At 38.4% G+C, this 13,415-nt stretch overlaps 1 protein-coding gene across 1 annotated transcript in view; it reads right to left on the reverse strand.

Annotated features, from left to right (window-relative positions):
• Window positions 1-5,635: 5,635 nt before the first annotated feature.
• abcc8 (ATP-binding cassette, sub-family C (CFTR/MRP), member 8) overlaps window positions 5,636-13,415 on the reverse strand; it is a 55,994-nt gene continuing 48,214 nt past the window's right edge. Inside the window, exons 33-40 of the mRNA XM_058646351.1 lie at window positions 12,395-12,515; window positions 11,590-11,720; window positions 11,382-11,460; window positions 10,402-10,510; window positions 9,249-9,352; window positions 8,389-8,522; window positions 7,738-7,800; window positions 5,636-5,927 (exon numbers count right to left, since the gene is read on the reverse strand). Of these exons, the coding sequence (XP_058502334.1) occupies window positions 5,790-5,927; window positions 7,738-7,800; window positions 8,389-8,522; window positions 9,249-9,352; window positions 10,402-10,510; window positions 11,382-11,460; window positions 11,590-11,720; window positions 12,395-12,515 (879 nt within the window). The 3' untranslated portion in view covers window positions 5,636-5,789. The remainder of the gene's footprint in view (window positions 5,928-7,737; window positions 7,801-8,388; window positions 8,523-9,248; window positions 9,353-10,401; window positions 10,511-11,381; window positions 11,461-11,589; window positions 11,721-12,394; window positions 12,516-13,415) is intronic.

A 13,415-nucleotide genomic window follows, 5' to 3' on the forward strand; every position in this document is an offset into this window, starting at 1 on the left:
GAACCCGGAGAGAACCCACGCACACACGGGGAGAACATGCAAACTCCATGCAGAGGCCCTCATTCCAACCGGGGCTCGAACCCGGGTCTTCTCGCTGCAAGGCGAGAGTGCTAACCACTAGACCACCGTGTGACCCTCATATGTTTGTATGTCGTCCAAAATGTGACAAAACAGTCATAGTATAGTATGTCGTCCAAAATGTGACAAAAAAGTCATATGTTAGTATGTCGTCCAAAATGTGACAAAAAAGTCATATGCTTGTATGTCGTCCAAAATGTGACAAAAAAGTCATATGTTTGTATGTCGTCCAAAATGTGACAAAAAAGTCATATGTTAGTATGTCGTCCAGAATGTGACAAAAAAGTCATAGGTTAGTATGTCGTCCAAAATTTGACAAAAAAGTCCTAGTATAGTATGTCGTCCAAAATGTGACAAAAAAGTCATATGTTTGTATGTCGTCCAAAATGTGACAAATAAAGTCATATGTTTGTATATCGTCCAAAATGTCACAAAAAAGTCATACTTTAGAATGTCGTCCAAAATGTGACAAAAAAGTCCTAGGTTAGTATGTCGTCCAAAATGTGACAAAAAAGTCATAGGTTAGAATGTCGTCCAAAATGTGACAAAAAAGTCCTAGGTTAGTATGTGGTCCAAAATCAGACAAAAAAGTCATAGTATAGTATGTCTTCCAAAATGTGACAAAAAAGTCATAGTATAGTATGTCTTCCAAAATGTGACAAAAAAGTCATAGGTTAGTATGTCGTCCAAAATGTGACAAAAAAGTCCTAGGTAAGTTTGTCGTCCAAAATGTGACAAAAAAGTCATAGGTTAGAATGTCATCCAAAATGTGACAAAAAAGTCATAGGTTAGAATGTCTTCCAAAATGTGACAAAAAAGTCATAGGTTAGAATGTCTTCCAAAATGTGACAAAATAGTCATACTTTAGTATGTCGTCCAAAATGTCACAAAAAAGTCATACTTTAGAATGTCGTCCAAAATGTGACAAAAAAGTCCTAGGTTAGTATGTCGTCCAAAATGTGACAAAAAAGTCATAGGTTAGAATGTCGTCCAAAATGTGACAAAAAAGTCCTAGGTTAGTATGTGGTCCAAAATCAGACAAAAAAGTCATAGTATAGTATGTCTTCCAAAATGTGACAAAAAAGTCATAGTATAGTATGTCTTCCAAAATGTGACAAAAAAGTCATAGGTTAGTATGTCGTCCAAAATGTGACAAAAAAGTCCTAGGTAAGTTTGTCGTCCAAAATGTGACAAAAAAGTCATAGTATAGTATGTCTTCCAAAATGTGACAAAAAAGTCATAGGTTAGAATGTCATCCAAAATGTGACAAAAAAGTCATAGGTTAGAATGTCTTCCAAAATGTGACAAAAAAGTCATAGGTTAGAATGTCTTCCAAAATGTGACAAAAAAGTCATACTTTAGTATGTCGTCCAAAATGTGACAAAAAAGTCATAGGTTAGAATGTCGTCCAAAATGTGACAAAAAAGTCCTAGGTTAGTATGTCGTCCAAAATGTGACAAAAAAGTCATAGGTTAGTATGTCGTCCAAAATGTGACAAAAAAGTCATAGGTTAGAATGTCGTCCAAAATGTGACAAAAAAGTCATAGGTTAGTATGTCGTCCAAAATGTGACAAAAAAGTCATAGTATAGTATGTCTTCCAAAATGTGACAAAAAAGTCCTAGGTTAGTATGTCGTCCAAAATGTGACAAAAAAGTCATAGTATAGTATGTCTTCCAAAATGTGACAAAAAAGTCATAGTATAGTATGTCTTCCAAAATGTGACAAAAAAGTCATAGGTTAGTATGTCGTCCAAAATGTGACAAAAAAGTCATAGTATAGTATGTCTTCCAAAATCTGACAAAAAAGTCATAGGTTAGAATGTCGTCCAAAATGTGACAAAAAAGTCATAGGTTAGAATGTCTTCCAAAATGTGACAAAAAAGTCCTAGGTTAGTATGTCGTCCAAAATGTGACAAAAAAGTCATAGGTTAGTATGTCGTCCAAAATTTGACAAAAAAGTCCTAGTATAGTATGTCGTCCAAAATGTGACAAAAAAGTCATATGTTTGTATGTCGTCCAAAATGTGACAAAAAAGTCATATGTTTGTATATCGTCCAAAATGTCACAAAAAAGTCATACTTTAGAATGTCGTCCAAAATGTGACAAAAAAGTCCTAGGTTAGTATGTCGTCCAAAATGTGACAAAAAAGTCATAGGTTAGAATGTCGTCCAAAATGTGACAAAAAAGTCCTAGGTTAGTATGTGGTCCAAAATCAGACAAAAAAGTCATAGTATAGTATGTCTTCCAAAATGTGACAAAAAAGTCATAGGTTAGTATGTCGTCCAAAATGTGACAAAAAAGTCCTAGGTAAGTTTGTCGTCCAAAATGTGACAAAAAAGTCATAGTTTGGAATGTCATCCAAAATGTGACAAAAAAGTCATAGTATAGTATGTCTTCCAAAATGTGACAAAAAAGTCATAGGTTAGTATGTCGTCCAAAATGTGACAAAAAAGTCCTAGGTAAGTTTGTCGTCCAAAATGTGACAAAAAAGTCATACTTTAGTATGTCGTCCAAAATGTGACAAAAAAGTCATAGGTTAGAATGTCTTCCAAAATGTGACAAAAAAGTCATACTTTAGTATGTCGTCCAAAATGTGACAAAAAAGTCATAGGTTAGAATGTCGTCCAAAATGTGACAAAAAAGTCATAGGTTAGTATGTCGTCCAAAATGTGACAAAAAAGTCATAGTATAGTATGTCTTCCAAAATGTGACAAAAAAGTCCTAGGTTAGTATGTCGTCCAAAATGTGACAAAAAAGTCATAGTATAGTATGTCTTCCAAAATGTGACAAAAAAGTCATAGGTTAGTATGTCGTCCAAAATGTGACAAAAAAGTCATAGTATAGTATGTCTTCCAAAATCTGACAAAAAAGTCATAGGTTAGAATGTCGTCCAAAATGTGACAAAAAAGTCATAGGTTAGAATGTCTTCCAAAATGTGACAAAAAAGTCCTAGGTTAGTATGTCGTCCAAAATGTGACAAAAAAGTCATAGGTTAGTATGTCGTCCAAAATGTGACAAAAAAGTCATAGTATAGTATGTCTTCCAAAATGTGACAAAAAAGTCATAGTATAGTATGTCTTCCAAAATGTGACAAAAAAGTCATAGTATAGTATGTCTTCCAAAATGTGACAAAAAAGTCATAGGTTAGTATGTCGTCCAAAATGTGACAAAAAAGTCATAGTATAGTATGTCTTCCAAAATGTGACAAAAAAGTCCTAGGTTAGTATGTCGTCCAAAATGTGACAAAAAAGTCATAGGTTAGTATGTCGTCCAAAATGTGACAAAAAAGTCATAGTATAGTATGTCTTCCAAAATGTGACAAAAAAGTCATAGTATAGTATGTCTTCCAAAATGTGACAAAAAAGTCATAGTATAGTATGTCTTCCAAAATGTGACAAAAAAGTCATAGGTTAGTATGTCGTCCAAAATGTGACAAAAAAGTCATAGTATAGTATGTCTTCCAAAATGTGACAAAAAAGTCCTAGGTTAGTATGTCGTCCAAAATGTGACAAAAAAGTCATAGTATAGTATGTCTTCCAAAATGTGACAAAAAAGTCATAGGTTAGTATGTCGTCCAAAATGTGACAAAAAAGTCATAGTATAGTATGTCTTCCAAAATGTGACAAAAAAGTCCTAGGTTAGTATGTCGTCCAAAATGTGACAAAAAAGTCATAGGTTAGTATGTCGTCCAAAATGTGACAAAAAAGTCATAGTATAGTATGTCTTCCAAAATGTGACAAAAAAGTCATAGTATAGTATGTCTTCCAAAATGTGACAAAAAAGTCATAGGTTAGTATGTCGTCCAAAATGTGACAAAAAAGTCATAGTATAGTATGTCTTCCAAAATGTGACAAAAAAGTCCTAGGTTAGTATGTCGTCCAAAATGTGACAAAAAAGTCATAGGTTAGTATGTCGTCCAAAATGTGACAAAAAAGTCATAGTATAGTATGTCTTCCAAAATGTGACAAAAAAGTCATAGTATAGTATGTCTTCCAAAATGTGACAAAAAAGTCATAGTATAGTATGTCTTCCAAAATGTGACAAAAAAGTCATAGGTTAGTATGTCGTCCAAAATGTGACAAAAAAGTCATAGTATAGTATGTCTTCCAAAATGTGACAAAAAAGTCCTAGGTTAGTATGTCGTCCAAAATGTGACAAAAAAGTCATAGTATAGTATGTCTTCCAAAATGTGACAAAAAAGTCATAGGTTAGTATGTCGTCCAAAATGTGACAAAAAAGTCATAGTATAGTATGTCTTCCAAAATGTGACAAAAAAGTCCTAGGTTAGTATGTCGTCCAAAATGTGACAAAATGATTTTGTTGACTATTCAATGTACAGTAGAAAAACTGGCGGTGACGGTGCGCAAAGGAAATTCAGCGAGATATGAAACGGGGATGCAGGCAGGTAATTGGTCCCCGAGCTGAGGTTTTTCACCTTTGGACGAGCAGACGAACTAATGTGGCGCAGTTTGACTCCTGCTGCTGAGTCTGCCACTTCATTGTAGCTCGGTAATGTGAGACGGAGACATTTGTTGGAGACTGTCTCTCCCTTCCTTCCTTTACTTTTCAGTGACAATCCAGGAGCGAGGCCATTAAACATGATAAGCAGCAGAGGAGCTCTTATTGCCTCAGGCAGGTCATATATTCTGAATCAATAAGGAGTCAAATACAGACACTGCAGTAGAAGAGCCTCAGGCTGCTTTTAACTTTAGGATCTTTGACCTTTGAGAAGAGCAGCTGTTTGTGTTTGTGCACGATAGTGTATAAACTCTTTAAATAATGATAATAAGTACAGTTTGGTTTTCACAGCCTTCTTTAAAGTACGTTTACGCCTTGCTTTTCAGAGGCCGCCATCATGTGCCACCATGTTTTACAGCGGCCTGAACAATCAAACCAGCCAGAGCGTCCAGAACATCCTGCTGCAGCCTGTGGCGCCCATGACAAGCCTCCCACTTATGAGCTTAGGGTTAGGGGACAGATCAGGTGGTTGGGGCTTATAAAGGTGATGCCGGGAGCTCTACAGGCTGCAGGCAGACCCTTCTCCGAGTCCTACATTCACTACATTCTGCAGTCTCACCAGTAGATGTCACCAATTCTTACACACTGGATCTTGAATGTTTCAAAAAGAAATTTTTCCAAAATAAGTATATAAATCATTTTGATGCCGTGGCTGATTGGTGTATAGTTTCTAATGTCAGATGGCAAGTCATGAACGTCTGGCTTTTAGCCTGGTTATGCTGGACCACATCATGTTTACTTTAGCTCTGGTCATTTTAAACCTGCTATGCACCGATGACTCATTTGTTTATCGTGGGGCAGTAATTAAATCTCCCCCCTCCAACACACACACAGTGTCCTTGACACTGCTTTGACCATTTGTTTGAAAAGAATAAACAAAGTGTTATCCCTAACCATAACCAGTTCCTTAGAGACAAGGTCACTGTTTATGCCACAAAATGTCCAAAAAAGGTAACAAATGCAAGTACACACAAACACACACAAGTTCAGTCATCATCATCATCATCATCATCGTCGTCGACAGAAACACAGCCATGGGAGATAATTTAGGTTTTATTAACAAAAGGAATTAACATTTTTATGTACAAATATAATACAATGCCATTAAAAAATAAAAAGAATATATTCCATGGGACAATTGCACTTTGAATGTCTTCCATTAACGCCTTGTCTCTTGTCTCTTGTCTCGTGTGCTATTTGTCTGCGCGCACAAAGGAGGCAAAGACGCTGTCCTCCGTGTCCAGCAGGACCTGGGGTTTGTCGTACTCCAGGATGATTCCCCGCTTCATCACAATCACAAGGTCGGCATTCAGGATGGTGTGGACGCGATGCTGCGCGGGATGGGAAAAAAACAAATGTCTTGTTACTTCTGTTCAAATCATTTTATGCTGATATTCATCAACACAACTCGCATAATAAAGAAAGTATTTTGAGGACATTTGTTATGGCCAAAGGAAAATGGACATTGGTGTGAATTTAAAAAACAACAACTGTTAAAGGGCCACTTCACCCACTTTTTTTTTTTTTTTTTAACTAATTTCCAGAGATAAATGTGTTATTTGCTCATCAGATGGTGGATCTGAGATACATGTCTCATTCCCACAGAAGAGGACGTTGGGATTGAAAAAAATAAAGAATAAAACTGACAAAAGTTGACATCTAAATGACAAATAAAGAAATATAGGCCCTCAACTGTTCTGCACTGTTTCTGTCAATCCTACATTTTATGAGCAAAAGAGCTGCAAAAATAAACAAAATTTCAAAGGAAAAGGTCAGTTGAATCCAATTCTGTAATGAATGAATGTGAATTAAACAAACACAGCAGGTGAAACAGCCCTTTAACCATCTGAGAAGGAGGGGATTTTTTGCCATTTTTGTTCATAACTCTCATGAACTCTTGCCTCATCTTTAGAGTTTTAGATAAACTTGCTCCCTCTCCCTTGATGGATTTTATAAGTAAAAAATAGCAGTCGAGTAAACACCAGAGCATTGACCAGAGGGGACTGCAACGTACAAATGCGCAGGACTAAATTTGGCCAAATGGTAGGGTCTATCAGAGGCACACAGTCATGGAACAGGCTACCAGCCCATATCAGAAACTGTGACACCTATTCAAAGTTTAATATTGCACTGAAACAATGGTTGAAAACTAACCAGACATGCACTCACAGTTAGATTATTCACTTGTTTTCTTTCTTTCTATTAGGCCCCAAAGTTTTAATCTTAACCTACATGTAACTTGTCTATGGTAATGTGTAATGTCTTGTGATTTATGTATTCTTTTGTATCATGTCCTGTTGAATGTCTTCTGTACTAACCTGCCTTAGGACAACGGATGAAAATTAGCTATTGTGCTAACTCCGGCATACTTACGTTGTTGCTCTATGCTGACATGTTGATGAATATGCATTGTCCTAAGTCAAATAAATGAATAAATAAATACACTTTCATAACTCATAGGTCTGTGTTACTGTATAGTTTAAACGAATCAAGGTCTGGAGCTGAGGCATGACAAGCATGTTAATGAGTGGACTTGGCAGGGGTTCACACTCTGAGTGCTTCCTCTAGTTACCTTTACATTTAGCTGATCTGATATTCATGGTTGTACGCGATCATCAAATAACTGTAACTGGAGTAAAAGCACTCGGAGTGAAAACCTCCACCAAGGTCACTCATTTTCCCATGGTGTCAGTACACTGCACTATTTTGCAGGGCTAACATATATTTAAAATAAATCTTGAATCTGTATCCATGTCAAGATCGAAGCCAAAATGTAATCACTTCTCACTTGGGCCATCACCTGCATCCCCAGAAAATGTTTCACACTTAGTGTTAGTACGTCAATAACTCTAATGTAGATGTAGTAATATGGAAGTACCAGCTTATTTGCAATTACCATACTATTACTTCCCTATTAGCATATTTTACTGTACTGCCATGTGAATTGTTAGTGCAGCGTAAAAACATTATCCTCTGACGTCCTGGGATTCCTCTTTCCTTCTTTTCCACTCTGACATTTTTCACTTTCACCACAGTCCTGCACTCACACGTGTGTGTATCCTCTGCAGGCTGCCAGCCCTTGACAACAAATGAATCAGCAGTGGAGAAGGAAGTACCTGCAGAGCAGGGGGAGATACTCACTGCTATAGTAACTACTGTGCGGTCAGCAAATGCAGTCATCACCACTTTCTGCAGGATGCTCTCCTGTGGGGCCGGAGGGGGGAGGGAGAGGGAGGAAGAGAGGGGAGGATAAAATAAATAGATTACAATACAGAATACAATTTATTCAGTCCTATTTATAAATGGTTTAGTGAAGGGCTGCCACTGCCACCGCTGAATTAATACCATTACAAATGTCAGTCTTTGTGAGTAAGTAAGGAGCAATCATTTACCGAGACTGTGTCCCCTCAGGCTCAGCTGTGCTCACTATTTGCTCTCAATTTCATGCTCTCTTTTTTTTTATAGTTCATGCACACTTTCTCCTCCACTCTTGTATCCCAGTGGCAGTTAAAAGCACAATCTGTGATCTAAATCTGACCCGAATCATTATGTCTACCTCACTGAGCTTACATTGCCTTTCACGATTGGTTGAGAAAAACAAGAATATAAATGCTCCTATTATAATGTTAACTTTGTATGTATGCATAATAAATGCAGGTCAATGCTTGGCCTATAATATAACTCTCTGCATGTACACAGACAAAAAACAATCACGAGCTCTGTCTCCATTGCACTCTCATTTTTCTTCAGCCCACTTCATCATCACCTCCCCTTTGTTAAACACACACTGACCGTTGCCATGTCTATCGATGCCGTGGCCTCGTCCATGATGAGGATGCTGCTCTTCCTGACGAAGGCTCTGGCCAGACAAAACAGCTGCCTCTGTCCCTGACTGAAGTTCTCACCTCCCTCCGTCACGATGGCGTCTGAAAGATGAAAGAAAGACATTAAAAACATTCCTCCCATGCACACACAGGAAGAACATGCAAACTCCATACAGGAAGGCCCTTGTTCTGACCAGGTTGCGAACCCTTGTCTTCTTGCTGCAAAGGCAAGCGTGCTAACCACTACACCAACCGTGTGGCCCGTGACAACGATCACGCAGACAAAAGGTGAGAAGAGCAGCATTAGACTCTCATTATGACTAAACACTGAAGAGCTCACGCATCAGCACATCAACTATTCATCATCTACCGTTTAGGAGTCTGCTGATAAGGCACGCAGCTCTAAGTCACTGTCTGTTCTGATGCCGAGTCCGAGTTTGTCAGCCCCGTACACACACACACACATACAGTAATACAGCTCTGACGAGGAGTTAAAAGATTAATGCTATTGTATTCTGATCCAGCAGCTCCATCTTTGTGTGGCGACACTCGAGCAGCTGACACATGCGATGAGCCAGAAAACCCGTCTGTCTACCAATCTGTCTATCACTCCTAGTTTCTAAAGCACTTTTCATACATGGGTCACACGCCCCCAACCAATGCATAAGGAAGTGACAACCTAAATCTCAACAATAAGGAAACACCAGATAAAGTAAATAAGTCAGATTCAACAAAAATGACAAAATACCTCTCAAATCTTAAATTATACACACACACACACACACATACATAATAACTTTGTGTACATAATGAGGCAGATTTGCTCACCGAGGCCTCCAGGAAGTGACTTCACAACAGGCTTCAGCTGAGCAATGTCCAGAGCTTCCCACAGCATTTCATCTGTGGCCTTCATCTCTGGGTCCAGGTTAAACCTACACACACACACACACACACACACACAAACTTTCTTATATTTCAGTGAGGACACATCATAGACATAATGCATTCCCTAGATTAGATTAGATTTTACAAAGACAATGAAATGCAGTTTGCGTCTAACCAGAAGTGCAAAAGCCCCTTACCTTTACCTTAACCATCACAACTAAGTGTCTTACCCAGGGGTGTCAAACATACAGCCCGCGGGCCAGACCCAGTCCATGAATTTGTGAATCATATAAATCCACTGTGATCTTATAAGTTGTAATGCACATGTGTAAATGGTATATTAAGCAGAATATTCTTGAAATTGCATTTATTTTTCTCAGGAAATGTCAGGTTGTTCATATGTTTTGTACATTAAAGGGGAAAAATCAGGAGTTCTTGTTGTTTATAGGTTTATTATGCTATTATTTTACTGTTCCGGTCCACTTGAGATCAAATTGTCCTGTATGTGGCCCCTGAACTAAAATGAGTTGGACACCCCTGGTCTAACCCTAACCCTAAAACCAAGTCTTAACCCTGAAAAGCCCTTTAAAGTTGTGAAGCCCAGACAAAACATCCTCACAAAGATAGGGTTCTAAGTTTTTTGGACCTCACAAAGACATAAATACATATATCCACATTCATTTTCTGACCAGTTATTCAGTTAAATATTATAAAGTGTAATTAATGTAGTTCTAGCTACAGTACATTAATCCCCAAATTTGGACCGTCAGTATTTGGCTTCTCTTGCTCGCCGTCTTTCATTGACAGCACCGTTATACTGTATTTCCTCCTCACTCGTTCTTCTCCAGCACAGCAAAGCTTTTATGGTCACTGCAGCTGACGTCCTAAAAATAAACCGACTTTTACAGGAATGTCCTCCAATCTACAAACCCTCTGCTCCACTTAGTGTCTGACAAGTGTCTCTGAAGTGTGTCACAGTGGGCCAACTGCTCCTGTTACTGAAAATGTGCTGTGCTTCCTCCTCACTCTACCACACACAGTCTACCTCGCATATCACCAGACTTCAACTAAACCAATGAAGTGATGTTCCGTGTACCGGATGGTGCCGCTGAACAAGATGGGGTCTTGAAGGATGATGGACAGGCGAGACCTGAGGGTCTGCAGCGGCAGCTTGGCGATATCAATGTCGTCGATCACAATCCTCCCTGCAAGAGGAGAAAACAACGTATGATACATGAACGTGTCGCCACACGCCGTCTACATGACAGAGTGTAATAATACACAGGAAAGTCTAGGCGTTTAAAGCTCCCATGTAGAACTTCCATCGCCCCCTGTGGACTTCTGATTAATTACCATATCACTGCCTCTTCTCTACATGACCTAGTTTACTCCCCCCCCCCCATTACTCCTCACGATCACACACACACACACACACACACACACACACAGAGAGAGAGCTCTGCTGCTATGATACATCAGTAAGTTATGCGTCCTTTCCTCCAACTCAAACGTAACTAAGGGTCGTCTTGGTCGACCCCTGAATACGTACGGTTTTAGCGCGGCTGTGTTTTTCAACTCAACTATGCACAAGCGATACTGAGGTTAGGGTTGAGGCTAAAAAAGACAGAGCTAGGCAGTCAGTTACAGACGATGACATAAAAAAATAACATGGTGTCGTGTGCAAAAGTCTAACATGGGAGTTAGACCTGTATCAGTCACACAAAAGTACAATGCTTTTACTACTAAGCAAACTGCAGGTGGAAACCTCATCGAAGCTACTTGATGACGACACATCACATCCAAGGTACCAGATTACTGTAATTTATACTACCACTAGGAGGCGCCTATTTCAAAAACAATACCTATGGGTCGGAATTCCCATAGTAACGTTACCAAACTGAGTAGTGCCAGAACTGTATAATGGAAAAGCGCCATAAGACTTTAAGACATTACACATACATACCTAACACTAGACAAACAAACATAGCTTTTTCTTTAGGGTCTTGCACTGATAATCCTTGAATATTGTCTCCTTTCATGATAATTTGAGCTTCAAATGTGTGTGAAATGTTTCACCCTCAAACATGTCCACCATGCGAAAGAAGGCCAAGGAGAACGAGGATTTGCCGCTGCCTGTCCTTCCACAGATCCCCACCTGAAAACAAACAAGCCATTAATATCAACAATAATCAATTTATTAGCCTTTTTATCAATTCATGCATCCATTCCTGGTCAATGTGTTTTTTCCATATTCTAAACACAGAGGTTCCCTGAGTGTGGTTACCTTCTGGCCGGGACTGATGTGTGCGTTGACATTTTTGAGCACAGGTTTCAGTGTGGTGTCGTATCGGACGCTCAGATTCTGGATTTGGATTTCTCCCTGTCGGGGCCAGCCGTCAGGGACCTGAGACACTGCTGAGAAAAACACAGATTTTGTTTAAAGGCCCAGCGTGTAAGAATTAGTGACATCTAATGGTGAGGCTGGGATTTTCTCCGCTACTATACGCTTAAAGAGATATTGATAGTAAGTGGGTATATTGTCAGAAAATGAACTTTTAAACCCAGCAATGACATATTTTGCTGAACTCCTTAAGTAAGTAAGAGTCAAGATTGTTTAGTGTCACTGTGCTTAACAACAACATAAAAACACACAAAAACATTGTCACGCTCTGAGATTTACAGGAGTTTTTAACATATTACAAATAGAAAAGAGGAAAGTGTGCAAATATAGCAAAAAAAAATATATATATATATTGGAAAATGAAGGCATCATAGAAAATGTAGAAAAAGTTTAAAATAAGCATTTTTCACTGAAACATATGGTGTAGTGATAAATTATTGAGAACGTCATCAGTTATAATGGAATTAATTCATATAAAAATAGCTGAAAGATGGTTATTTAATAATTAATCAGTAAAAATCTTTGCTGTCCCTCTTGAATTGACCGTGAGGAAAGTAAAATGAACGTGGACTAAATTTAAACTTCATATTTTCATTAGTTGAAGAAATCACGAAAACTTCAGGGGGGGAAAAAAGGGCCGAAGTGTGATGTTATTAAAATGTGGTCGACGGTGTTATCTTGCACTCACTGAGCAGCCCCTCGTAATTCTCCGGCTCAGTTTTGAGTAGGCCGTTAATTCTCTTGACTGAGCCAAGCTGGACCTCCATGTCAGCCAGGTTTCGAACCATCCAGTTCATGTAGTTTGACACCTGATACACGGAGAGGGAGGAGAGAGGAGAGAGAAGAGAGGGAGAGGAAAGAAGACACTATTTTGTGGATTTCATGTTGTAGCCAAGCATTTACTATAGAGTGAATACTTAGTACTTTCATACTGTCAATATTTGATGAGCTTAGACAAACAGTTCTGTATTGAGACATTACAAAAACTTGATGATCAAATAATATAGAGATATCTAAGCCAAGGACAAATAATCTCAAATATGTTTTTATTTTTTATTACCGAGAGAGAACTCAGAGAGTGCATACTTTCACCTCTGATTTTTTCATGCTTCAGATCTGGATCTTGAAGTGGATTATTGACCAAGCTACACAATAACATAGACCTACACTCACCTGCCACTTTATGAGGTACAACGGCTGCTAAACTGCTTGTTAATGCAAATAGCTAATCAGCCAATCACAGGGCAGGAAATCAAGACAACCTGCTGAAGTTCAAACCAAGCATCAGACTGGCGAACAACGGTGATTTAAGTGATTTGAATGTAGCATGATATGTGGAATATGGCATGAAATACTCCAGATGAGTATCTGGGCCGAGTATTTCAGAAACGCTGATTTACTGGTATTTTTAAGCACAGATATTTCTTGGATTTACAGAAAATGGTCTGAAAAAGAGAGAATATATAGTGATCCAAGTGAGTGCCTTCTTGGTGCCATAAATCGGAGGAGAATGACCAGACTGGTTCATAATGATACAACAGAGAACATTAACTTCTTACAATGCACATTAGCCCACATGTGGCCCCCCAGCCAATAAATAAATAAATAAATATACATTCAATATATAATTATATATAAGCTTGTCTAGTGTTTCTAATTACGATGGTCTACATGTTATTTTGATTTAACGCTTTGATTCTATTTTTACT

The sequence above is a fragment of the Solea solea genome, chromosome 12 (genome assembly GCF_958295425.1).
Source record: "Solea solea chromosome 12, fSolSol10.1, whole genome shotgun sequence".
NCBI classification, from domain to species: domain Eukaryota; kingdom Metazoa; phylum Chordata; class Actinopteri; order Pleuronectiformes; family Soleidae; genus Solea; species Solea solea.